The sequence below is a fragment of the Lemur catta genome, chromosome 4, assembly GCF_020740605.2.
Source record: "Lemur catta isolate mLemCat1 chromosome 4, mLemCat1.pri, whole genome shotgun sequence".
Lineage (NCBI taxonomy): Eukaryota > Metazoa > Chordata > Mammalia > Primates > Lemuridae > Lemur > Lemur catta.
Genome location: NC_059131.1, coordinates 81,292,434 through 81,317,081, shown reverse-complemented (window position 1 = coordinate 81,317,081; position 24,648 = coordinate 81,292,434). Strand labels below are relative to the sequence as shown.

The 24,648-nt window shown below is 36.7% G+C and overlaps 1 protein-coding gene across 3 annotated transcripts in view; it reads left to right on the top strand.

Annotated features, from left to right (window-relative positions):
- SEPTIN10 (septin 10) overlaps positions 1-24,376 on the top strand; it is a 55,981-nt gene extending 31,605 nt beyond the window's left edge. For 2 of the 3 annotated variants that reach the window (XM_045550377.1, XM_045550376.1), the window contains 8 exons: positions 2,928-3,114; positions 7,851-8,012; positions 9,650-9,746; positions 10,919-11,087; positions 16,103-16,235; positions 22,373-22,560; positions 23,080-23,236; positions 24,298-24,376. In XM_045550377.1, coding sequence (XP_045406333.1) covers positions 2,928-3,114; positions 7,851-8,012; positions 9,650-9,746; positions 10,919-11,087; positions 16,103-16,235; positions 22,373-22,560; positions 23,080-23,197 — 1,054 coding nt within the window. In that variant the 3' untranslated portion in view covers positions 23,198-23,236; positions 24,298-24,376. The remainder of the gene's footprint in view (positions 1-2,927; positions 3,115-7,850; positions 8,013-9,649; positions 9,747-10,918; positions 11,088-16,102; positions 16,236-22,372; positions 22,561-23,079; positions 23,237-24,297) is intronic. The other variant, XM_045550378.1, reaches the window with a different exon arrangement.
- The last annotated feature ends 272 nt before the right edge of the window (positions 24,377-24,648 follow it).

The following is a 24,648-nucleotide window of genomic DNA, read 5'->3' as shown; positions in this document are numbered from 1 at the left end:
AGGCTTTATTGGTCTTCTCAATTTTATACTTTCTGTTTTTCCTATTTTATTACTTTCTGCTCTTAAATCTATAATTACCTTTTTGGGAGATTTTCTCTAATTTCTCATTGATTTTCTGCCTTATGTATTTCTTTCTTTCTTTTTTTTATTTTTATTTTTTTAAAATTTCACTCCTAGAAAAGCCAGCATGCCTTTTGCATTTAAGATTATAAATTACCCTATAAGCATGGCTTTAGCTACATTCACAGTTTCAATATATAGTATTTTCAATTTCAGTAAATTTCTAATCTCCATTTTAATTCCATCCTGAAAAATTGACACTTTTATTATGATGTAGTGATCTTTATTCTCTTGTAACGCTTCTTGTATTAAAGTCTGTGTTGTCTGATAGTATAGGTACATCAGCTTTCTCATGCATGTTTGGTGTATTTTTCTGTCCCTTTACATTCAAACTTTCTGTACCCTTGTGCTTTAGTTGTTTTTAAATTCATTCTGAAAGTGCTTATCTTTTAATGAGCATTTAGTCCATTCACAATTAATGTAGTTACAGATATAGATTAAATTTACCATCTTATTTTATTTTTCTTGTTTGTCTTGCCAGTTCCATATTTATTTTTCCTTTCTTGCCTGATTTTTATTTTTGTAGTTGGTATTCTACAAATTGTAACATATAATCTTTAACTTAATCAAAGTTTAAGACTAATGTTCATACTTCTCCTTAACAGTACAAATAGACAATAAGGGAATTCAAAACAGTTAAGTTCTTTTAACTCTCCCTTCTAACTTATTGTTGTCTTTTATCTCTCTTTTTTAAACACACGAGACATTATTATTATTGTTTTATATAGCCAGGATGTGTCTATTAATCAAAAATTTCTGTTGTACGCTCATATTTTAATTGGGCATACCATTCTGGGTTGGCAATTTTTTTTTTCTTCCATTGGAAGGAGCTACCATTCCACTCTTTCCTGGTTTCCATTTTTGCTATTGAGAAGTTCTTAACGGTACTTTCCTTTTTTCCTCCAGTGCTTTTAAGATCTTTTTATTGTTCTCTATTGTTCTCTCTTTTACTATGCTATATCTGGGTTTTTATTCATTTCTACTTTATCCTGCTTGTGATATTTTTGAGTTCTTGACTCTAAAATATCCATAAAAAAGAAAAAGTCAGACATTGCCTCTTTAAATCTTGTCTCTGCCCCCTTTTCTGTCTCTTTTTCCTTCTAAAACTTTGATTTTGATTAAGTGTATGGTAGATCTTCTCATTGTCTTCCATGTTTTACTTTTAGTCTCTCTTTCATATTTTTTTATCTTTTCTTCCAGATTGCTATAGAGGAAGTTCTAATGGCATATTATTTACTTAGCAAAAAATGTTTATGGTTTTTACTTTCAAAAAGCATAAGGCATAGCATTCAGATAGAGGGACATTGATGATTGTTCATTTAGGTCCCATAATAGGTCTTCTTACTGACCTATTTTAAGTCATTAATAAAAGCTTCTTTAGAATTTTTTATGTCAAATATGTACTTATAGATTAATTTTTAGTATTTTATTATTTTAGAAAATGAACCCTGTTGGGTTACATTTAGACCAGTTTCTCAAGGATCACTTAGTGGTGTTACAATATTCACTCTGATAGTGAATTGAGTTCTTATAATGCTCAAGTGTTTTTTCTAGTTCACATTGTTTGTGTCCTCCTGTTGTTTGGATAGGAAGAACAAGGTTTTCTACAAGTTTAAAAGAGAGAATGATACTCAAGGACTAGGAGGGTCAAGCAGCTTTGATAGAAGAATTCAATTCTATACACGGATATTGAGTATCTTAGCTGCACAAGGTTCTGGTCCATTTTAGGGCCACAAAGATAATTCCAAAAGTGTCCAGGGAATTTGACGTAGGAACTATTTGCTATTATTTTCACTTGGAAACCCAGATTTAATTAATGTCATAGTTAAGAATGGAAAGGTAAGTTGCATAGGCAGTGATTTAGCACATCAGAATGAAGTAGAATGCTCAGAAACTAATCATCAAACGTTATTAGCACACTGCTCTGCACATGTCCTGTGAATTGATTTGCATTTTGAAGGATGAATAGGCTGAGGTAGCCAGAAGGATGTTGGTGTTCCAGGGAGGAGTTATCTGAGTAAGGAGTCTGAGCAGAGAATGTGATGAGTTTTTCCTTTTTTTAATAATTAAATGAAAATAAAAGCATTACAGCATTAGTAGTTAGATACTTTCAGCTGATGTGTACCTTTCATCTTTATTATGTTAACGCTTTTCATGCCTTACAAATCTAAGAGGCAGGAAGTCATGGACTTTGACCTAAATATCTTTTAAGTTATTGATACCCATGCCTTTCCTCAGATAAATAATCTGCCGTGTACTAGTTTGGTTACAAATTAGACTGCTGGCATCTTTGGGCAGTCTGGTAAGTGTAAGAACCTTTGTCAGACACAGTCCCAGTGTCTGAATGAATGTGGGAAAGAATTAATGTAAATTCGATACCATTTCAAGCACAGTGCCCAACTACGGTGGTTTGACTTATGATTTTCAACTTTGTGATGGTTTACTGGGACATAACTCCCAGTAAACTTCCATTGTAAGTAGAAAAACATCTGGACTTATGGTAGTTCAGCTTAATGATCTTTGGACTTTATGATGAGTTTATTGGGACGTTAAATGCATTTTTGATGTACTATATTTTCAAATTATGGTTGGGTTATTGGGAGGTGACCCTATGGTAAGCTGAGGCGCATCTGTATTTACCTCTGTGTGTACATGTTCTGTGTATTGTTTTATCACTAAAGCTATCTATTTAGCATAGATATTAACTGTTCATTAATTGGTGAAAATACAGACTTCAAACCTTAGTAGTTACACAGATATTAAGGTAGCACAGAGACGTTGTAGTAAATATTTGACTATATTTTCAGCTACCAACCAATAGTTGACTACATAGATGCCCAGTTTGAGGCCTATCTCCAAGAAGAACTGAAGATTAAGCGTTCTCTCTTCAACTACCACGACTCTCGCATCCATGTGTGCCTCTACTTCCTCTCACCCACAGGCCACTCTCTGAAGACACTTGATCTCCTAACCATGAAGAACCTGGACAGCAAGGTGGGTTTAGGAAAAGAATCAACTGATGATACTTTAATGTTTATTTTGAACTATTAAAATATCTTTACAATGTGTTTATATATTGTAACTTTTATTTTATGCAGCTTTAAAACATACATTAAGTTTCTATCTTAGCTTATTTTGTAGGGAAATTCAGTTTGGAAAATGAGATGCAAAAGAGAAACATTAAAGTAAAATTTGAGTTCCTTTTTTAGTAATTAAATTGTATGCCAGAACATGGGTATTCTCTACATTTTTTATATAAATAGTTGACAGTAACTTTACTTTATGACACTATTAAATGAGAGGAAGACCTTCTTTGACAAAGATTAAGGTCTAATGTTTCATCACATGTTATAGTAAAATATAGTAAAATGTGTTTTAATTTGGACCACAGCAAGAAAACCTGTTTTTAATTTCTGAACCAAGGAGCTATATAGAAATTCAAAGAGCTATAAAAAAAATCCATAAATTAAATCACTTCAGATTTTTATATTTGTTTAAAAAGATGGTTAAAGACTACTTAACTATCTTATACTAAAAAAAATAAGAACCTCTAGAGCTGTGGTCTCGAACCTCCAGGCTGAGGACTGGTACTGGTCCATGGCCTGTTAGGGACCATACCACAGAGTGCCAAGGCATTCCACCTCACCCCGTAAGTCTGTGGGAAAATCGTCTTCCCTGAACCCAGTCCCTGGTGCCAAGGTTGGGGACTGCTACTCTAGAGTTTTCCTATAATTACTAATGGTGTGAGAAATGGTGGCTTTTGTAATCCTAGTTACTAATTTTATAAGGTAGGGTTTGGAATGCAAGAACATTCTGGATGCTTCTGCTTTCCCTGTAGAAATCAGTTTGGAAAGCATGAAGGCTTGCTAGGGAAGCTTTGGCACATAGGTTGGTTTACTTTTGACTGGTTGCATAGTCTCCTAACTGTAGCAAAAACTTCATAAAGCTTACTTGTCTGTTCTTCTGATCAGATGTGATCAGGTGTTCTCCCATTTAGCCAGTTATTTTCATAGTTGAGTCTGATTATATGGAAAGTCATATTTATTAAAGAAACAAAAACAAGAATGTGCAACTTTGTCTTAGCTAGATGAAAGCAACATGGTGTAGTTTATATATAAATTGTAGAATTTTGTGTTAGTGGAGGCTGGTTTTAAATATTGGCTCTGTCATTTATTAGCTGTTAGATCTTGGGCAAGTTTCTTTAGTTCTCTGAGCCTGAGTTTCCTTACTTCTAAAGTAAAAACTAGGGAGAGGACCTACCTCAAGAGGCAGATATGAAAATTAATTAAATTCATCTATGTAAATAGAGAGAGTTTAGCAAATAGACATGCCCAGTAAGAGATGGTTGTTATCATAACCTGATGAGGATTAAGTGAGATAATGTACATAAAGCCCTGGTTATATTATGCATGCAATACACAAAATGTATTAGGCATATAAAACATGTTGGTTCACCCTTCCTTTTCTTCATAGCTATAGAACAGAAGTTTGTTTTAGTACAGTGTATAAATATATATTATCTAATCTCCAGCTTTGGTAATTTAAAGATATTCTTTATTTTTTATGATAAAATGTAAACCACCATGTAAAAACAACAGCTGCATCTGTTATTTTGTATGAGAAAGTTGTTTCAGAGTTCCTGGCTCAATACACAATCCTGGAATAAAATAGGCAGTTGAGAGGGGTTAGGACGTCCGTGATGGACTGCCTGAATTCAGCCTCAGCCCCTGCTGCTTACCAGCTGTGTGGCCCTGGACGAACTCAGCTTCCGTTCTTTCATGTATAACATGGGGATAGTGAGCCCACTTTAAGACTTTTATGATGACTGGTGGAGATAAATTACAAAGCATTTTCACAGTGCCTGGCACATAGGAAGCACCTCTGCTACTTACTGTTTGTTATTTAAAATTATTTTTTAGTTAATGGGCACAGTCTTATTCAGAATATTTACATACTGGTTTGGGAGGTATTGGCCAGCCTAGTCACCTTTGAGTAGTCAAAAGTCTTTGAGAAGAGAGTTAGCCAGGAGCAATTTATGTTGATGCAGTCCCTTAATGGATTTTCTGGAATAAATAGAAGAGCTTATGAGCACTTGTTCAGAGGCAGCATATCTTGGAACAGCAGTCCAACCTGCTGTCTCTTAGAACAGCTAGCTCTAGATGCGTATTAGTCATCCCTTGGTTCCAAGACACCTAGGTTGCTCAAGTCTCTCATGTAAAATGGCGTGGTAGAGTAACACACTGCATAGGAGCATTTTAGTCAACAACAGACCACAAACCACATATACAACAGTGGTCCCATAAGATTATAATACCATATTTTTACTGTACCCCCTCTGTGTTTAGATATATTTGAATATGCACATACTTACCATTGTGTTACAGTTGCCTACAACTATTCAGTACAGTCACATGCTGTACAGGTTTGTAGCCTAGGAGCAATAGGCCACACCACATAGCCTTGGTGTGTAGTAGGCTGTACCATCTAGGTCTGTGTAAGTATACTCTGATATTCACTATGATGAAATTGCATTAGGCAATTGGGATGCTGCGTTTCTATCGCCATCATTAAGTGACACATGACTGTATTTGCATATAACCTACCCACTAGGTTACTCATAATACCTAATGTAAGTGCTATGTAAATAGTTGTTTTACTGTATTTTTTTATAGTTGTTACTTTAGAATATTTTTTCCGAATATTTCAATCATCAGTTTGTTGAATCTGGATGCAGAACCCACAGATGAAGAGGGGGCCTACTCTACTACCACAGATGTTGAAAAGCATTACAATATTAACTTTTGAACTATACCTTATTTTATTCAAACCAAAATGAAATGTTTTATGGTAACAGTAGACGATCATGGGTAACATGCACTCATTTAAAGATTGTCACTGCTTTCTTCTGTCTTACTCAGTCGATGGCGGATAAATTCTAACATCAGAACTCCTTTATCAAAATCCCACCTTTAGCTTTCCATTGTGCAAACCAGACAGGAAGATTACACCTAAGCTTTGTTACAGATTTAAAGGGAAAACTAAAATATGCCTCAATATTGATTTGGTGCATATTATATAGGTATACACAGGTTTTTTTGTAGGGGCAGCTGTTACCCACACAAGCCACCTGGCAGATATAGGGAGATCCCGGTTTACACAGGAGCACCACATAAAGATGGGCGGTGTCTGTGCTGGCTTCTCCTCCCAGTTCCCAGGCCTCCTCCAGATCATTGTCTTTTATTCCTAAAAGCAGAACACTTGACTGGCATGGAAAGTCACTTTATCTTATGCAAATGGTGACAGCTGACCATCCTTAGGCAGTCTCTGTACCTTTCCTCCCTCAGATGGACACATAAGCATTGATGTTTAGCATTCGGTCTACGTCTGCAGTTTATTGTGAAAGCAAGTGTAAGTTATTCACTTGGCTTAATTTATTAAGTATCTGTATATTGAAACCAAGGACTTGGCACCAAAATGTTTATGTGCTTTGACTAATTTAACATGAAATCTATTTACTCACAATTGCTGGAAGTTTTCTGCCATCAACTTCATAGATAGTTGGAAAATTCCTTATCTCCTTTGGAACATACGGAAGACTGATAAATCCAATATACACACTGAGTCAATGTGAAATATGTGAAATTGGAGAAGAGGAAAAAAATTGAGAATAGAATAGAAATTATAATTTTTACTTTTACTTTTATTCTTAAAATTACATTCCGATCTCACTTTCTTGACACATTTGACTGATTAATCCGAGCTTTTTCATTAGAAACAAACTAAAAAAAAAAAAAAAATCAAAACACCACCAATCCCAACTTTGTGGGGACATTAATCTCTTAGAGGACTAGATTTACAGGTTATTCAGTATTCACAATCCCAGATCTCTTCCTGTGTGTCAGCGATAGGACTTTAAATAATACAGAGAAAGTTATTCCTGTGCATCATGAACACTCTTTGTCGGTATTGGAACAGTTCCTTCCTTCCTCTACCATCTGTTAGGAGTCTCTCTCTGTGGGGCTCAGGTGGGGATGGAGTCAGTGCTGAAACAAGAGGCAAAAAGAAAAGCTTCACCTGTTCTTAGTTTTGCTGAGAGTTCAATCACCCTAATCACTTAGTGTTTAGATCATTAAGAAATAAAAATTCATAGTGAGTTAAGCAGGCAATTTCAGCTTACTGTTCATTTCCTTTTCCTTAGTAAATGTGTAATGGAATTGTAAGAGACTTTGAGGGAAAGAGAAGAAGATGTGAGATTTCTAACCTAAATTCAAATGGAAGATTAACCTTACAGGAGTTCTATTTTTAATGCTATTACTATAAGGCCAGCACCTACAGGAATGATTGTGTAAGGAGTATATAGAGAGGAGAGTGACACCACCAGGGATTACCCAGGTCAGGGGGGTCGGCAGGCCTTTTCTCCAAAGGGCCAGGCAGTAAATGTACCAGTCTTCACAGGCCCTCTGTGAAGGTGGCTTCTGGGGCAGCTCCTCGTCTCTGCTGCTGCAGTGTGAAGACAGCCCTAGTCAATGCATAAACGGTGGGCATGGCGGTGTTCCAGTAAATCTTTATTCATTAAAAACAGGCAGTGAGATGGACTGTAGTTTGCCAACCCCCTGATCTAGATTAAGGAAATTTATGGTCAGAGAATGAATGGTTTTGAGTGAAAAACAACTACAGGATTAAAAAACAAATCCTTAATTATGAGATTTGTTTTTCTTTATTCTTAATAGGTGAACATTATACCAGTGATTGCCAAAGCAGATACAATTTCTAAAACTGAATTACAGAAGTTTAAGATCAAGCTCATGAGTGAATTGGTCAGCAATGGCGTCCAGATATACCAGTTCCCGACAGATGATGACACCGTTGCTAGGATCAATGCTGCAATGAATGTGAGCTGCTGGTTGAATATTGATTGTTTTACATGTGAAAATAAAACTGTAATTTATGAGTCACATTGCTACTAATATACTTCCACTTGTGTCTTCCAAAAAGACTTCAAACAAGGTGAATTTTCAGAAAGTCTGGTATGAGAAAAATGTTTTATTTTTTTGAGTTGGAAAAAGTATAATGAGAATATATTTTTCAGCATATTTTCCCTCTACTCTGCTTTCACCTAAATGAAGTGATACATTTGTGAGAGTGGGATATACTTGTGGAACCATATTTAGTTGCCTTAGAAAGATGCCTTTCTATCCTGTCTTTAAAAACACAAGAAGACATTACAGCCTCCCTTGGAATGCCTTAGAATCTTAAAATCTTTAAAGAGATGTCTTAAAGCTGGTATTTATACTCCTCCCTTACAGTGTCACATGTACATACTAAACATTCATGTAGCTTTTAGTTTAATGTAATTGAAGATTACTAAGTTTATTTTACTTTCTTCAAGCTAACACGTTTCTTGGTTATGTTTTGTAGGATCACGAGTTTTGAAGTCAGACAGACTTAACAATATGTTCTATTGGAGTTATTAAACCTCTCTGACACTGTTAACATATCTATAAAGTTAGGCAAATACCTATATTAAGGGTGTTGTGAGGATTAATGATACAACCTTTGTTAAGTGTCTAACAGTGACTTTCATTAGCTGTTCATTCCATTTCTTCCCTTTTCCTTTTCTGATTTGTCATACCCCATTTATATTAAGATACCTAAAGTAAGTAAAAACTGACTAATGTAAATGAAGTGATCTTAATTCCTATGTATTAAATGGTTTTTACATCTAATGTTATTTCTTGTGTTCTCCTAGAATAATTTTTCAGAAAGGCACAATTAAGAAACTAAATAATGTCAATTATTAAATACTAAACATAGTACTTAATACTTCTTACATTAGACTTTTCCTCTATATTAATCCTCACCTTCAGACAGACTGTCTACTCCTTGCCCCTGAATCTAGCTATTGCATTTTGTTTAGAATGTCCTTCCCTAAGGTGTTTCTTCCCACTTAGCTTATCTATCTAAATCCCTTTTTTTCTGATCTGGCTTGGCCAATATTTTTCTGCTCCCTGTGATCTCTCACTCCTCTCAATTTCTAAGGCATTCACTATATTAGCATTAATTTGGGACTTTATATTACTTTGTATTAGTAACATATCTATACACATACTAAATATAGATATATACACTACATTATAGTTATATATGCTGGGTGTGGTGGGGGAGTAATTTCCTCAACATTATCTTTGTCTTTTATGGCAAAGATTATATTGAGGAAAATCGCACCTATACTGAAAGTTTTTAGTTTTTTTTTTTTTTTTTTACATTCCCAACAGCATAGTGCCTTACCTGTGGGACATACTCACTAAATAATTTTCTTTATGGGGCCCAAAAATGACACTAGAACAATTAACACATATTCACTGCCAAGTTTTAAAATCTGAGGCATAGCTGATCATTTGATTTTGTATAGATTTGTTATTTAATAAATTATTCTCTTCTCTATTATTATATACATAAATTTTTGTTTTTTATCTAGTCAGTTTTCACATTGCTGTGAGATGTGATTGATATTCCAGTTCCTTTTCAGGGACAATTGCCATTTGCTGTCGTAGGAAGTATGGATGAGGTGAAAGTCGGAAATAAAATGGTCAAAGCTCGCCACTACCCTTGGGGTGTTGTACAAGGTAAATGAGATAAACAATGACTAGAGATATGTATGTGGCCTAGTAATCTCAAGGTTGCATTATCCTGGTTATGGTGGGCTGTCAGAGGAGTTGGCTGTGTACTATTTTAACCAGAGACTATGGGCCAGACAGAGCCTCCCCATTCTCAGTGTGCCACATGCAGGTCCTGTGGCACATGACCTGGTGCCCGGACTGTCAGAAGCTGGGAAGCACTCATAGGGCACTTTGACTAAAATTTGAATGTAAAAAGTAGTGTTTAAACGTGATACATAAACTAATTACCACTTAACTATAGGGGATAATAAACTGTCTTGTAAATTTATATATTTTTACTGATCAAAGTATTGCCAACTATTTCCAAAACAAACCAGTCAGCTAAGTGAAGTCCACCTGACATTTAGATTATTTATCTAGCATTATAATCAGTAAGTAATTAGTACTACCTGGTTTATTTACTTGTGATGGAAATTAATGGGGAATAGATGCTACTAGTACTGGTTTCTAAATGCTGCTTTTTAAAAATTGACAAATGTTGTTATTGAGAAAATATAACATTTTTAATGTATAAAAAATATAAAAGTAATAATTGTACTTTATTGGTCACCGTAACATATTTATTTATAGTTTTCTGGTCACCGTAAACATAGAAGAAGGACCATGAAAGTGTGTTCACTAATTTTGAATAGTGCCTAACATAGGATCATAAATGTATAAAAAGAATTTGATAGTTATAGCATGCACAGATGGTATCCTTGAGTTTGCACAATTTACTACTTTGAAATTTTAGTGAGATAGTGTTACATACTCTTTTTCAGTGCTATGTGAAATGCCCTGAGGATGGTTTGTGAACTGCTAACAAAGTATTAGTGAAATAACTACAGCATATGGTAACATAATAAATTGTGTTTCTTTGTAACTTCCTGTTTATCCATTGGCTACTAAATTTAAAGCAAATCTCTTGGTCTTTCAATTAATGTTGCCTATAATAAATACAGTGTGTATAATGCAAGAGTTTCTTCCTTGGTTACTTGTATAAAATAATTATAGCTATTGTCAGATTGATCATTTCACTGTTATTTCACGTGTTTTCATTTATTTGTTCATTCAATAAATGCTAATTGGTGCCAGGGATTAAAAACCAATGTTATTCTTTTCTTATTTTTTCTGGCTAGTGGAAAATGAAAACCACTGTGACTTCGTAAAGCTGCGGGAGATGCTCATTTGCACAAACATGGAGGACCTGCGCGAGCAGACCCACACTCGGCACTATGAACTCTACAGGCGTTGCAAGCTGGAGGAAATGGGCTTCGCAGATATGGGCCCAGAGGACAAGCCTGTCAGGTGAGGGGGGTTCCTGGGAAGCCAACCAAAGAGGAAGTTAGAGAAGACTGCATATTTTTGTATAGCCAGGATTTGGGGGAATGTGTTTTTCAGAAATTTCCCAAAACCATGAAATAGAATTATTTGATAATGACTAATTATTGTGCTTCTCGAATCACTTGACATCTTCTTGCTTTTGAAGGGTCTTACTTTTGCAGCTCTGTCTGACTCAGAAGGAGTTATATAGAAGGAAGAACATATGGCAAAAGTCCCCTGTTTCAGTACATGTTGACATGAATACTTGAAGGAAAAAGCCCTCATTATTTGGATTTATTTTTGTATTTATCTGAGACAGATGAAATTATATTTAACTGTTATCATAAAAGAAAGTTGGAGCACAAACCATATTAAATAAACTAAAATGCTATCTGTTGGTTTTTCTCCTGCGAAAGTTTTGGAATGAGTGAAACTTGTAAAGGAAGAATGGAGAGTACTTGTAGGGAGCCAGAGATTAGATTGTTTCTAACAATATTACAGTACCATTATAAGAACTGTAGAACCTGAAGACCTTCGTGTTCTATGAGATAGGGCATTAAATGTTGTTATAAACTTCCTTGGTAATTTTATGTGGTGCTATATCCCTGACTTTCTTTTTCTAATTAAGATGTGTACACATGAAACTCTAGTCCTTAATGTACTCCAGCAAATCTGATTTGGCATAGCATTCCACAACAGTGTTTTCATGGAGAAAAGCATGAAATCCTTGGGGCAAAGTCTATTTTAAATTCTGTTATGAGACTGAGGATTCCTCTTCCATTGCATTGTTTGTATTTCAGCATTTTCCCTGGCTATTAGCACTTACCCCAGAGTAAACACAGATGGAAGAAAGAAGAGTGCATCCAATCAGTGTATGACCTTTTGGAAGACTTAATCATAAATGAAGTTGAATTTTTAAATTTTTTAATCTATGTATTTAATTAGCGTTTTAGCTTCCGGTAGCATAGTAAATTAAGAACTGTATGTACTTACTCCCCAACCCCCCCCCCCCCAACCACCAAATTCAGGCATTCTGTGCTCTGGTTGTGGGCCAGTCATTCTGGTAAAACAACTTTTTTCATTATATTATCTTCACTAAAGATTAACCATCTCAAGTTGACTTCCCTAATGTTTCCCAGAGGAGGCTTCACTTCTCATTTTTTCCACGTCTTGGGGTAATTCAGAGGTCTCTGCACTGAGGAGACAAGGATCCTGAGCCAAGAGCAGGTGGGCAGCTCTGAAGTCCTCTCCAAGGAGAGGGGTCCAGGTTGCGTGGTAGATCCATCGGCAGTCACCTGCGGATGATTAAGAAACCCAGGGTCAGAATTCCCAAGCATAGACCTAGGAATCTACATTTCAAAATTTTCAGTCATTCAGCAAATAATTGTTATTTGTCTACCATTTCTTGGGCATGATGCTAGTCACCGGATATGTGTAGGCATTGTGGGGTCAAACCAGATCTTGTCCTTGTAGACCTTCTGCTGTGGGCGTGGGAGGAGGACACTCTGGGCCTATGTGGAGAAGAGAGTGTGGGGGTGGGGAGATCAAGTTAGCAGGCTGCCATAGTAGTGCATGCCTGAGAAGGTAGAGGTGTGGATGAGGGTGGTAGTGATGGAGGGGTGAGAAGTATATTTAGGGTATGTATTTGAAGTTAGAGTTAATAGGACTCCCTATATGGGATTTAAAAGAGAGAGAAATCAAGAATCACTTGAGTCACTATTTTGACCTGATAAATGGGGTGACTGGTGGTGATCTTTATTGACATAAGCAGGATGGGAAGGGATGGGGTTGGAAATCAAGAGTTTTGGGAAACATTAAATTTAAGCTGCTTATTAAATATTAAGGTGACGAATTTGAGTAGGTTATTACATAGATGTTTCCAGAGCTTAGGGGGAAGGTAAGGCTGAGTGAGTACTTTGGAAGTCAACAGTGAATAATATTAGGTAAAATCATAAGTATTTTTTAAATATTTACTATTTGCAAGGCTCTGGGCTAAGTGCTGAGGATTTAATATTGTCTTTCATGGAGTTTACATTCTTGTAGGAGAGGCCCCCAAATTAAGTACCTATTGCACAGGAAATTACAGCTAAGATAGCACTATAGAAGAAGACAGCGTATAATGGGGGGGCCTGATTTAAGCCGGAAAATTAGGGAAGACTCCTTTGAGGCAGTGACTATTGTGAGCTGTAATAACTTGGGAAATACAAAGCAAGACACATGCAAAGGCTCAGAACACAGAGGGAGAATGGCATCTTTACCACTGGGAGGAGATGAGTGTGCTGGAGTTCCATGGGGCCAGGACTGCACTAGCATGAGACTGACAGAACAGGGGGGCAGGAGCCATGGGGGCCCTGGTGAGGATTTGGTCATTGTCCTAAGGGAAAGACAGAGTCATTTTAGAAGGGAAGTGATTACCATATCTGAATTTTAAAATTCACTCTTGGCTCCAATGTCAAGAAGGTATCGAAGGGGTGTGCAAAGATGCTTAGGAGAGTATTTCTTGGACTAAAGTGATAACAATGAAAATAAAGAGAGTTGGACATATTTGAGAGATGTCTAGAAGGCGAAATAGGAAGAGTTTAATAGTTGTTTGGATATAAGCAGATAAAAAAGCAGGAGGCTAGAAAGAGATTTCTGGTCTCCTAGACTTACGGTTTCATGGCTAGGTGGATGGTCACTGCATTTGTCAAGATAGGGGGTCGCTAAAGGAGGACTAGTTTTTTCCTTAGGCCACCAGGGTAGGCACGATGGAGATCATAAGCTCTGCTTGGGACCTGTTGACTTTGAGTTTCTCTGAAACATTCAAGTGACAGTGTCAAGTAGGCACTTAAATTTATCTGGATCTCAGAGAAGTGCTGAGCCAAAGGAAAACACTAAAGAGTCATAGGCATTTAGATGGTTAATTGAAAATAGGAGCAGGGTAGAGACTCCCTGGAGAGAGAAGCCCATCTGGAAAGAAAGGTGTCTGGGCAATAGCCTGGAGTCACTCTAGCATTTGTCAGCTGGAGGAGCAGGGAGGACACATTGAGAAGGGTTGGGTGGAGAAGGAGGAAAGCCAGCAGTGTCACGTCTTAGAAGTGAGTGAAGAGGGTGTCGAAAGAGGGAGTGTGCTGCTGTGTTGAAGTTGAGTCCCAGGGCTGTGTTGTACAGGTACAAACTCGCTTCTTTACAGTTCTTTGAAAATAATGAAGACCACTCTGTGTTCAGTTAAAAAGGGCAGTGGTTAGAGGGCTACATAGCTAGGACTTACAGATTCACCGGGAAGGCTTAGAACAGGTGGAAACCAGTTTCGTTCCAGCTCTGGGAATGGAGTGAGTGAACTGAAACCATTGCCAGCCTTCTTTGTCCACTGCTCACAATTCATAGTCCAGGGAAGGAGTCTTCAGTAGGTCTAACTTAGGTCACCTTCCCATCTCTTGATTGCCAGTGGGCATGAACCTGATTACTTGTCCCACCAGGCTGTGTCCCATGGGGGAGAGGTAGCTCCCCAAGAGGTAATTGAGACAATAGAACAAGAGGAGATGGACAGATGGTGGGCAATCTGGAATCATTGGTTGCCCATCACATACACTTATGGAGCATTTCTCCAGTTTGAGAAGCATCTGCTCACTGCTCAGATGAGAAGTGGGAAAGTAGAAATGGAGGTTCTTCAGTTTAGGCCAGGCTCCGGTTGGGTGGGAACAGTGGCTAGAAGCTGCTTGCAGAGAACCAGCTAGAAAGGGGCAGCTAGGTCTGTGCTCGGGGGCTCTCCCCTTCTGGCCTGTTCTCCTTCAGAGCAGAGACATCTCCTGCTGAATTTGTGGACTTGAGTCAAGTTGAGGCAAAATGTCTCTTTTGATACTTTCTCATTTGTAAATAAATGATTTGATAAGGCTTCTGTAGTTCATTATAGCCTAACATATTAGGAAGCTTTTATTTTTCACAGTTTCAAAAAGTTACATTCTATTTTCTGAGGAATGTTCCCCATTTAATTTGGTAGTCACTATAATTTGGTTGGCATGTAAACTCTCTCAGTATTATATCTATGTAGCAGTAAAAAAGTTACATGAACCTGTCAGGGTGACCTTTATTTCTGTGTACTTCCCAGCCCCCCTCTTTGCCAGACCTTCAGTTTGTTTTTCCATTTACATTTGCTGACTGGTATTGCTGAGTCATAGTTGGTATCCTAATCTACCAACACTGATCAAGTGCTTATCAAGAAGTCCACTTAAGTAAGCGGCATTATACTCTTACAGTTTTAATTAACTGATCTTAATATTTTTATATTAATTATTTAAACCATTTGAAACATGATTTTATAAAACTTTTTAAATCCCCAAATTTAATAATTTCAGATTAACGTAACTAATCTCTTTCCCATAATCACCTTTAGCATTTCAGTACGAAATCACTGTCATTGAAGTGTGGGACCTATAGCTTTGAAAAGATTTCTGTGGTATTTTAGAGTTGCTTAAAGGTTTGACATAGTAAAATTTTATGTCTTTGGATCTCTTAAGAAAAGTACAGTTCACCATACACTTGGAAAAAGTTCACCAGGCTTGTTAGAACTGTACGTGAAACACAAATAAACAGGTCCCAAGTGAAGGCTTAAGGACTTTTCTTGATGAGCATCTGAGAATTTTTTTTCTTCTTCTTCAACTTTAAGTCATTGACATTTGCAACGATAGTATAATGTTGGCCTTAAAGATTCATGACAGCAAGCTACCTTTATGCTAGAGAAGAGAGTAGTATAGCAAGAAAATGTTTTCAGTATTTAATATTAGAAGTGTTTTGGGTCCTTATTCAGAGGTTTGGTGATGTTTTCATGACAGACAGGAACTTAATTCTTGTTTATATCAATTAGCTTATGAGAAAACTAGTTGGGAAAACGGTTTCATTCATTTGCTTAAAGTCAGTTTCCAAGAACCTATGGAGGATGTTAAGTGAGGACTTACTGTATTTTTGCAAGTTTATTACATCATCTTTTAACAGAAGAGTAGTAACACAAATACCTATTTTAGTCTTCAAGAGACCTATGAAGCCAAAAGACACGAATTCCATGGTGAACGTCAGAGGAAGGAAGAAGAAATGAAGCAGATGTTTGTGCAGCGAGTAAAGAAGAAAGAAGCTATATTGAAAGAAGCTGAAAGAGAGGCAAGTACACTGGTTTGATGTGATTTGTATTTTTTTAGGTATTTTATTAATTTGAGAGATTTATTTTAAGAATTTGGTTGAGATGCTTTTGCAGGCTACTTGTCCATTTAAAAGTAGCTATTCTAACATGTAGTCTTTGAATACAAACTTTTAAAAAAGTCATAATCTGAAATCAAATCAAAATTTTGCCCTTTTGAGCAAATCATCTTCCATCAGAGTGGTTTACCAAGGACTTGTAATAGACTAGGTTACTAAGAAGTGTTTTAAACATTATATCTTCATCATGAGCCATAAACGTTTTAGCTGTGGCTAAACCTTTTTTGAGAATCATTGGGGTGGTTGTTTGCCATGAAATGAGTAACTGAGAGCTGTGAAGTGGCTTTTCTTTGCATTTGAACTCAGGCTTTCTGGATGCAGTTTGATGGTCTAGATGACCTTGGAATAGCCTTGGCACAAGAAAATATCACCAGTGAACTTTCATGGTTTTGTTTGCTTCTAGTTCTTCCAGCAGCGGTTTTAGTTTTGAGTTAAACTACTTTCTGTAGACCTATGGGGCTAACCGCAATGGTGACTTTTAAGTAAACAGCCATATTTAGAATGAAGGTCATTTTGCTGCAAAAGGGAATTTGTAAGAGAAGACAGAAATGTTAATATAAATAAACTGGATAATACAAGAGTTCCTAAAGAGTTATCTGTAATTTAATTTTGCAAATTTATTATTTTTCAAGTACACTTGTACTTGCTATTTAAATGAACCCTACAGGAAATGGTTTTGTAAAAGTAATAATCTACTAATTTACCTTATTTATCATTTGAATTATAATGAAAAAATTCTGTTGAAAAAGTTCAAACAACAGAAAAGTTGAAAGTATTAGGGTACCCATGTTTTTCCCCACACTTAAGAAAATTAATAGGAATGCTGTAATCTTACCTAATCTCCAGTTTATATCCTGATTTCTCCAGTTGCCCCACAATTGTCTTGCCTTTCATTGTTTGTTTTTGTTTGCTGGTTTTTCTGTTTGTTTTTGAACTAGGATTCAATCACAGATCACATATGGCATTTGGATATTATGTTTGTTTAGTTTCTTCTTTTTTATTCAAGAATTGTCCCTAGTTTGGAGTTATTTTGAAATACAAATATTAAGGAAGAAGTTGTGATAAGTACAAAATAAGGATGATGGCTTTCTTTTAATTAGTAGATTGATCTTTAAGGCCATACATAGAGTAAAACTCTTCTAAGAATTTGTTTCTTATATGTCGTGATTCTTAGTTTTACCAATTAGAAGAAAGAGAATATGTAGATGAAGTTTAGAGTTGAATTTTAGTTTTTAAAATCTCACATAAGAATATTTTGCTGAAATGTGTATGTATTATTTAAAAGAAGAATTCAGGGAGACCAAATGGTTGGGTGGAAAAAGATAAATACTATTCGTTGGTAGGTGATTTGTAGATTTTTGTTTATTTTTATGGTTGAAGTGCTTTTTTTGTTAAGAGTGTATATTAAAGAAGTGATGAAACTAATTTAAAGCCAAGGCATCAACCACCAAAGTTGTCACAGGAGTTCTAAATTTTTAATTATGTAGCTTTAGAGACAGTAGATTTCAGGGACCTGTTGAGCTACCATTATAAGGTACCTCATGACCATTTTGACACTGTGAAGCCAATACTGTTCCTGCTCAGAGCCTGGGTCGGCCTGGTGAAGAAGTCATCCAGTCACTGTTCTTCATTCCTCAAGACCAAGAATCATCAATTGAAGGACTAAAGGGAAGTGTGTAATTTATGGTCTTGATTAGGAGGGCTGTAGAGGGAGAGGAGGCTTATTTATAGTTATATTGGAACAACAGGTAGATATAAACCAGGCCTTTTGCAGGCAAACTGGGACAGTTAGTCACCCACTACTTGGCTGCTAACATTTTAAAGTTATTTATAGCAATAAGATACTGGCAGTCACTAATAAAAAGATACCACCCTAAACATTATTTAACTCTGTATTAGAGGGCCTTGTTATTTAAACTATCTTTGCCAATATTGTGATGAAACAAATACCTTTAATTTATCTTTTATATAAATCTGGATTTTCATATTTAGTTAGCTCAGTACAGTGCTATGTAGTTAGATGATAGTATGTGAACATTAAATGACTAGAGTAGGGAGATGCACAGAACTAATGAAGTCTCCAAATATGGTCGACATGTTATGTTCCCTACACCATTATTGAGATGATTCTAGGTGAACTCAAGAGGCACATCGTTTATGACACACAGATTTCCCATATGCTATAAGCCCTCCCCCACAAGAAAAAGTATAGTTTATATTTATCCCTCAAATTACCTGACCATCGTCAAGGTATTAACTGTTTCCCAATTTTATATGTCAGTCTATTTCTTGGTTTAATTTTTTCATTTAACATTTATGCTACTCCTATTTCCAAAAAGTATTCTAGGTAATTTACAATAAAAAAATGAGGAGAATAGGAGCTTTATAATACAGGGCAAGAAGAAGGCACTTGCACAGAGGGGCAACTGAGAGCCTCGGGTTGAGGGAACTTTTAAGTGAACAGACTTCCAGGCAGGCAAGGCAAAAAGAGACCACAGTGAACACAGAGCTTAGATTAAAGTTGTCTACCAGCTCAACAAGAGAGAATGTTTTCTCTAGTATTCATTTCTAATTTCTAAAAACGGATACTTTTAAACCAACCATTGAGTAACGGAATGTATGTATAGTATTTTCAGAAGTATTGTTTACAGATGACACAGCATTGTACAGCAGTCCCTTTATCCTTGGTTTCACTTCCTAAGGTTTCAGTTACCTGCAGTCAACCATGGTCCAAAAGTATTAGCAAAAGATACTTTGAGAGAGAGAGAAAGAGACCCCATTCACATAATTTTTATACAGTATAGTGTTATAATTGTTCTATTTTATTATTAGTTTTTGTTAATCTCTTACTGTACCTGCTTTATAAATAAAACTTTATCATAGATATGTATGTATAGGAAAAAAAATAGTATACATAGGTTTGGTACTATCTGAGGATTCAGGAATCCACTGGGGGTTTGGGATTGTATTCCCTGCAGATAAGGGAGGGCTACTGCAGCATTTGGCAACTTAATCTTGAGAGAACTGGTGACTCATTGTCAGCAGCACAAAAGATCCCTTGTTTTTAATTTTTTGAGTATTTGAGAATATGTTTGAATTAACTGCCTGTCGTAGTGAATAATGGAACCATGAGTGTATGCTTCATGTACATGCACTGGATTATTGCTATCAAAAGCTGTAAACTTCATGTCATGTGAATAATAGTCACATTCACACCTTCCTCCCCATCGCCCTCTTTTAAATGTTTTCCTCATTGACTTTTCCTGGAATTTTTAGTCAACCTCACACATGATGTAGGAAGTACTCTGTAAACTTTCAAGATACTTCAGTATGCATAGAAAGTATGCAGCCTCCATTTAAGTAACCAGATATATCTCTGTTCACATAACAGAAACCTGCCCTGCCCCTTAGGCTCCCTTCCAGGTCTTACCCCTCACCCTGTTCCTCTGCCACACTTTGGGGGTACACTCCCTGTATTTGTGCCACTGATTTGAATGACAGCTAAGGGAGGCCCACCCTTTAAAAACACACACACACACACACACACACACACACACACACACACACACTCTCTCTCCCTCTCTCTCTCTCTCACACACACTGATACTTATGTATCTTTTATAAAAGCAGAAACCGTTTAAATAAGCAAATGCTAAGGAACTGATGCCTCTGAAAAGGCATCTGGAGTAAAAGCATCTTAGGTTAGAAAGGCCTGCCTTAATCATCTGTTTCAACCTTGCCTCCCTTTGAATACTTCTATCAGGGACTCACTGGCTCACAGGACAACCTATTACATATTTGGAACATATTATAGAAATGCATTAGACTGGAGTTCAGCTATCTCTGGTTTCCACCCTCAGCCTCTGATTTTTAATGAAGTATTTTCTCAACTATTATATGCCTTCTTTTCTAGATACCAGGTCCTTGTTTTTTTACATGAATATTAGGTAGCTACCCAGAACTGAAATATTAATCTCAAGATTATATAACCAGACTAGAAGACCAAAAAACAAGTTATTTTTTTTGACATAGATTCTAGATGCTGTGCTTGTATTATTGGTAGGCATGGCACATAGCTGATTCACACGGAGCCCGTTTAAGTCCATAATTTCCTTTTTTTGAGGTAAGCCACAATTAAACCAGGTCCACCTACTTTCTTCCTTGTGCCTTGACTCTTTGAACTTGCATGATGCAGAACTTCACGTATATTTCATCTCATTACTAGTTCTTCCACATCTTTTAGAATTCTTTCATGAGCAGCATGCCTGTGCTAGGTGCTGGGGGTATAAAGATGAAAAAGACATAGGTCCTAAGTCATCCTCAGGGAGATGTTCATGGCTCCGCTGGAGCTCAGCACACAGGGCCTTGGCTACCCAGGGTGCCATTGGAGAGAGCTTCCTTTTTTGTGTTAAAACTCAGTACCAGACATCAATCATGGTACAAATGTTAAATAGATTATCTTTTTTTCCCTTGCTATCTCAATTTTCTTAAAACTTCCTTTTTATCTGTTAGCTGTTTCTAGAGTTTTGTGTCCTTCCTAACTTTGAGAAATATGCCTTGTATGATCCATACAGGACATTCCTTAACTTGTGGTACAAAACAAAGTCAAACACGGGCCTGCCTGCCTTAAATTGACATCCATGGTGACATTGTTTCCCTCCTATTGTTTATCAAGATGATTTTCCATCCCAAGGAAATGAAATTTTACTGAATTGTGTCCTTTAGATATTTTTTTTTTTACTTCTGCTTTTTTCACTTAACAAGAGAAATCTCATGATGTAATGTTGTAATACAAACTTTTGCAAAACTCATGTTAATGGCTGTGTAGGGGAAGAATAACTCCCATAGATTCTTAGTTGGAATGGATGCTGTGTTCGCCATGTTCTCAGATTATCAAGAGAAAATTGAACAGAAGTTTATTAACATGTATATTTCACATATACATGGGAGACACAGTCAATGAGTGGTTTTCAAATAGGTGACTTTGAATTGCAGCTTATATAGCATCTTCAATGAAGAACAGGAAATTTTTAGAGCAGTGACAAGACAAAGGAAAAAGACTTTTAAGTCTCTAGGGGCAGCAACTTGGAGGAAGGCAAATAACTAGCAGATAACTAGTTAGCGAAGCTGGTTAATGTAGATTCCTCTGGTACCATCCTAGGCCTAAAGGTTGTACAGTTGTCTTTGTTGGTTAATAGTGGTTAACCTGTATTCTCCCTGGGGGGAGGGCAGGGGGCAGCATCCCCTTTGTCTTTGTAAATCATGTCCTGCCTTTAGGCAGATAGAGGGAAGGCAGAGAGCTCTCCTGCTGCTGCTTAACTGCCTTCATATTGGGGTGGCCCATTCTGGTCTCCCACAGCTGCATTGAGTGTATTTAGCATAAACTTATACTTTGACTTTCTCTTTATTGGATACTTAGGCTGTTTTTTCCCAGTATAGTGCAAATTCTACTATGGTGAGTGTTTTTATATACGAAGCTTTCTCTGAATTTAGAATTTCTTTAGTTTAGATTTCAAGAAGTTGAATGACTGGAAAAATATAATACACTTTTCAGGTTCTTGACATAAGTTGACAATTCACACTTGTTTTCCAGTGACGTTTCCCAGTACAATTTTCAATAACTGACTATACGTGTTAATCTTTATTTGGAAAAGAGGGTTTTTAAAAATTTTTTTGATAATTTCGTTCTGTACTTCGTGTCTCTTGTTTTTATTGAGCATGGATTTGAGAAACTTCATATAAGAGGCCTTTGGGGAAAATGTAAAGAGAAAACAAAAACTCTAGGAAAAGTTCAGATGTTTTAAAAATATTTTTTATGAGGTTATGGTTTTTATTTAATTTGGTTAAAGCATTTTTTTGCATGGGAACTCATTTAAAATTAAAGTTCCCGAGGCAGTTTCATATGTAAACTTTTACCAGGAACATGAACTGCTGAGTAGGCAGGCTGCGGTGCCGCGGATCGCGAGGCTGGGCGGCCCCGGGCGTCCCGTGCGTGTGCTGCCGCGCAGTGTCGGGAGCGTGAATTGCACTCGTGTTTCCAGCTGCAGGCCAAATTTGAGCACCTGAAGAGAGTTCACCAAGAAGAGAGAAAGAAGCTTGAAGAGAAGAAGAGAATTTTGGATGAAGAAATAATCGCCTTCTCTAAAAAGAAAGCTACCTGTGAGATACTCCAGACCCAGTCCTTTATGGCAACCGGTAGCAACCTGAGGAAAGACAAGGACCGCAAGAAGTAAGTGTCCCCAGCCACCTTTCCCCGCTGCCGCGTCCACGTCTGTCCCCGGGCCCTGTTGGGTCTCCCAGCGCTGCTCTGTGTCTCACTTGCTCCTCGTCCGCCTCCTGCGCCTAAATGCCAGCTCCTGGAGAGCGGAGGCCCGTCCTCTCGTGCACTGCAGCTTCTCCAGCGCCCAGAGCAGCACCTGCACAGACTACATGCTCAGTAAATATGTGTCAAAATGAATGAATGAGTGAACAAAATAAAAATACATCACAATGTAAAAAGGATCAGTTAACTGGGGAAAGCAATTAGCTGCTCTTATTTCATAGCCCAGCCCTGGCCCTAGTACACAGCTATGCTGGCCTATGATGAGTTATTTTGAATTTCATATCTAAATGGAAGCTGTGCACTTTGTTGGGGAATCATAGACATAAAGTATAGCATTTTATTTAAAAAATCCGGATTCCTAGGCTCATTTTTTTTTTTAACAAATTCTACTGATATTGATTTTGTGAGAATTTTTATTTTAATAAGGGTACCAGGCTGTCGATTTGAACTCCTGTGCTTTGATGTCAGAGCTTCTGAAACCAATTGTGGACGTAAAGATGCAGAGGAAGGTAGAGAGGGCCACAGTGCAAGGGGGCCGCCATGAATAGCACTGGATGGTAATCTCAAGGCTTGTAGGTTTGGGGTATGTGTTAAAATCAGGTACCACAATTTTAGAAAATAAGTTTTTTTTTCCTTTTTGATAATTTCCTTCAGTGCTTTGTGTTCCTCATTTTATTTCTCCCACTTAAAATGTCCTTGTCAGGTTTAACTATTTGACTGTTGTTGGAAGACAGTTTTAACTATTTGACTGTTGTTGAAATTCACCATGACCTGTTCTGTTCAGAATGGGCCTCTGTGGGCCTCTGCCTTGCTTCACTTCAGCTGCCTCAGTGTTAGCCGCACCATGGCCTCCTGTGTCCCTCACAGAGCAGCACTTCTTCTGGTTTAATTTTCTCACTGCATCTATTTCAAACTCACCATTTTCAGAATATTATAACTCAACTTGAGAATATTTAGGAAACGTAACCTTGGCCCATGGTCACTTCCCATTTTTTAAATGTGGAGAAGTAAATCCACAGATTTTGGTGGATTTAACTGGCCTATAGATTTTATAGTTAGTTATTTGGGAAAAAAAGAATGGATTCCCATGTGTGATCTTTTAATGTAAGGTCTACAGGGCATGGATCTTTATTTTGTTAATTGATGTATCCATCCCCAGAGTCTAGACCAGTGCCTGGTACATAGTAGGCATGCAATTATTTGTTGAAAATTAAATATGATAGTATAATAGCTATATTTTGTTAAAGCATTGAATCTCAAAAGGTAAACTATAAATATTATTTATTACTACTTTTCAACATGCTTTGTATTATAAAGCTAAGGGATCTTTAACCTTCATATCCAGTGTTACCAGAATTAGATTTCCAATTTTTTTCCACGTATGAAAGACAATATACATTTACTTTGTAAAAATTATCACCCTGCTCCACTTGAGAACCATGCTGTTGTTCGCAAAATCAGGACCAAACCCATAGTTTTTTGAGCTTTTCAAGACAATATGATTTGGTGTTTTGGGATTTTTTTTTTTCTTTTTCAAAGTCCTATAACTAGATATCCTATTATATATTCCATGTATATTTGCTCATTTCTAACTCCTATATGGTTCTTTATTATACCAATCAAAATGTTTTTCTTTCGTTCCAGCTCCAATTTCATGTAAAACAGAAGTTCCAGAGCACAGAAGGTCATCACAAACAGAAATTATTAAAAAAACAGAAGTGTGCTTTGATTTTCTTGCCATTTTTATTTGCTTTATCACTTACTTTATATCTCTCAAATGGCCACAGTTACTGACACTTATGGAAAAATACTTTTAAATATACGATCAATACATAAGCCAAAGTGGATGATGTTATAGGTTGAACATCCCTTATCTGAAATATGAAATGCTCCAAAATACAAAACTTTTCAACCACATGACATCACAAGTGGAAAATTCTATACCTGACAGCTTTGCTTTCTGAGGGATTGATGTGTACAAACTTTGTTTCATGT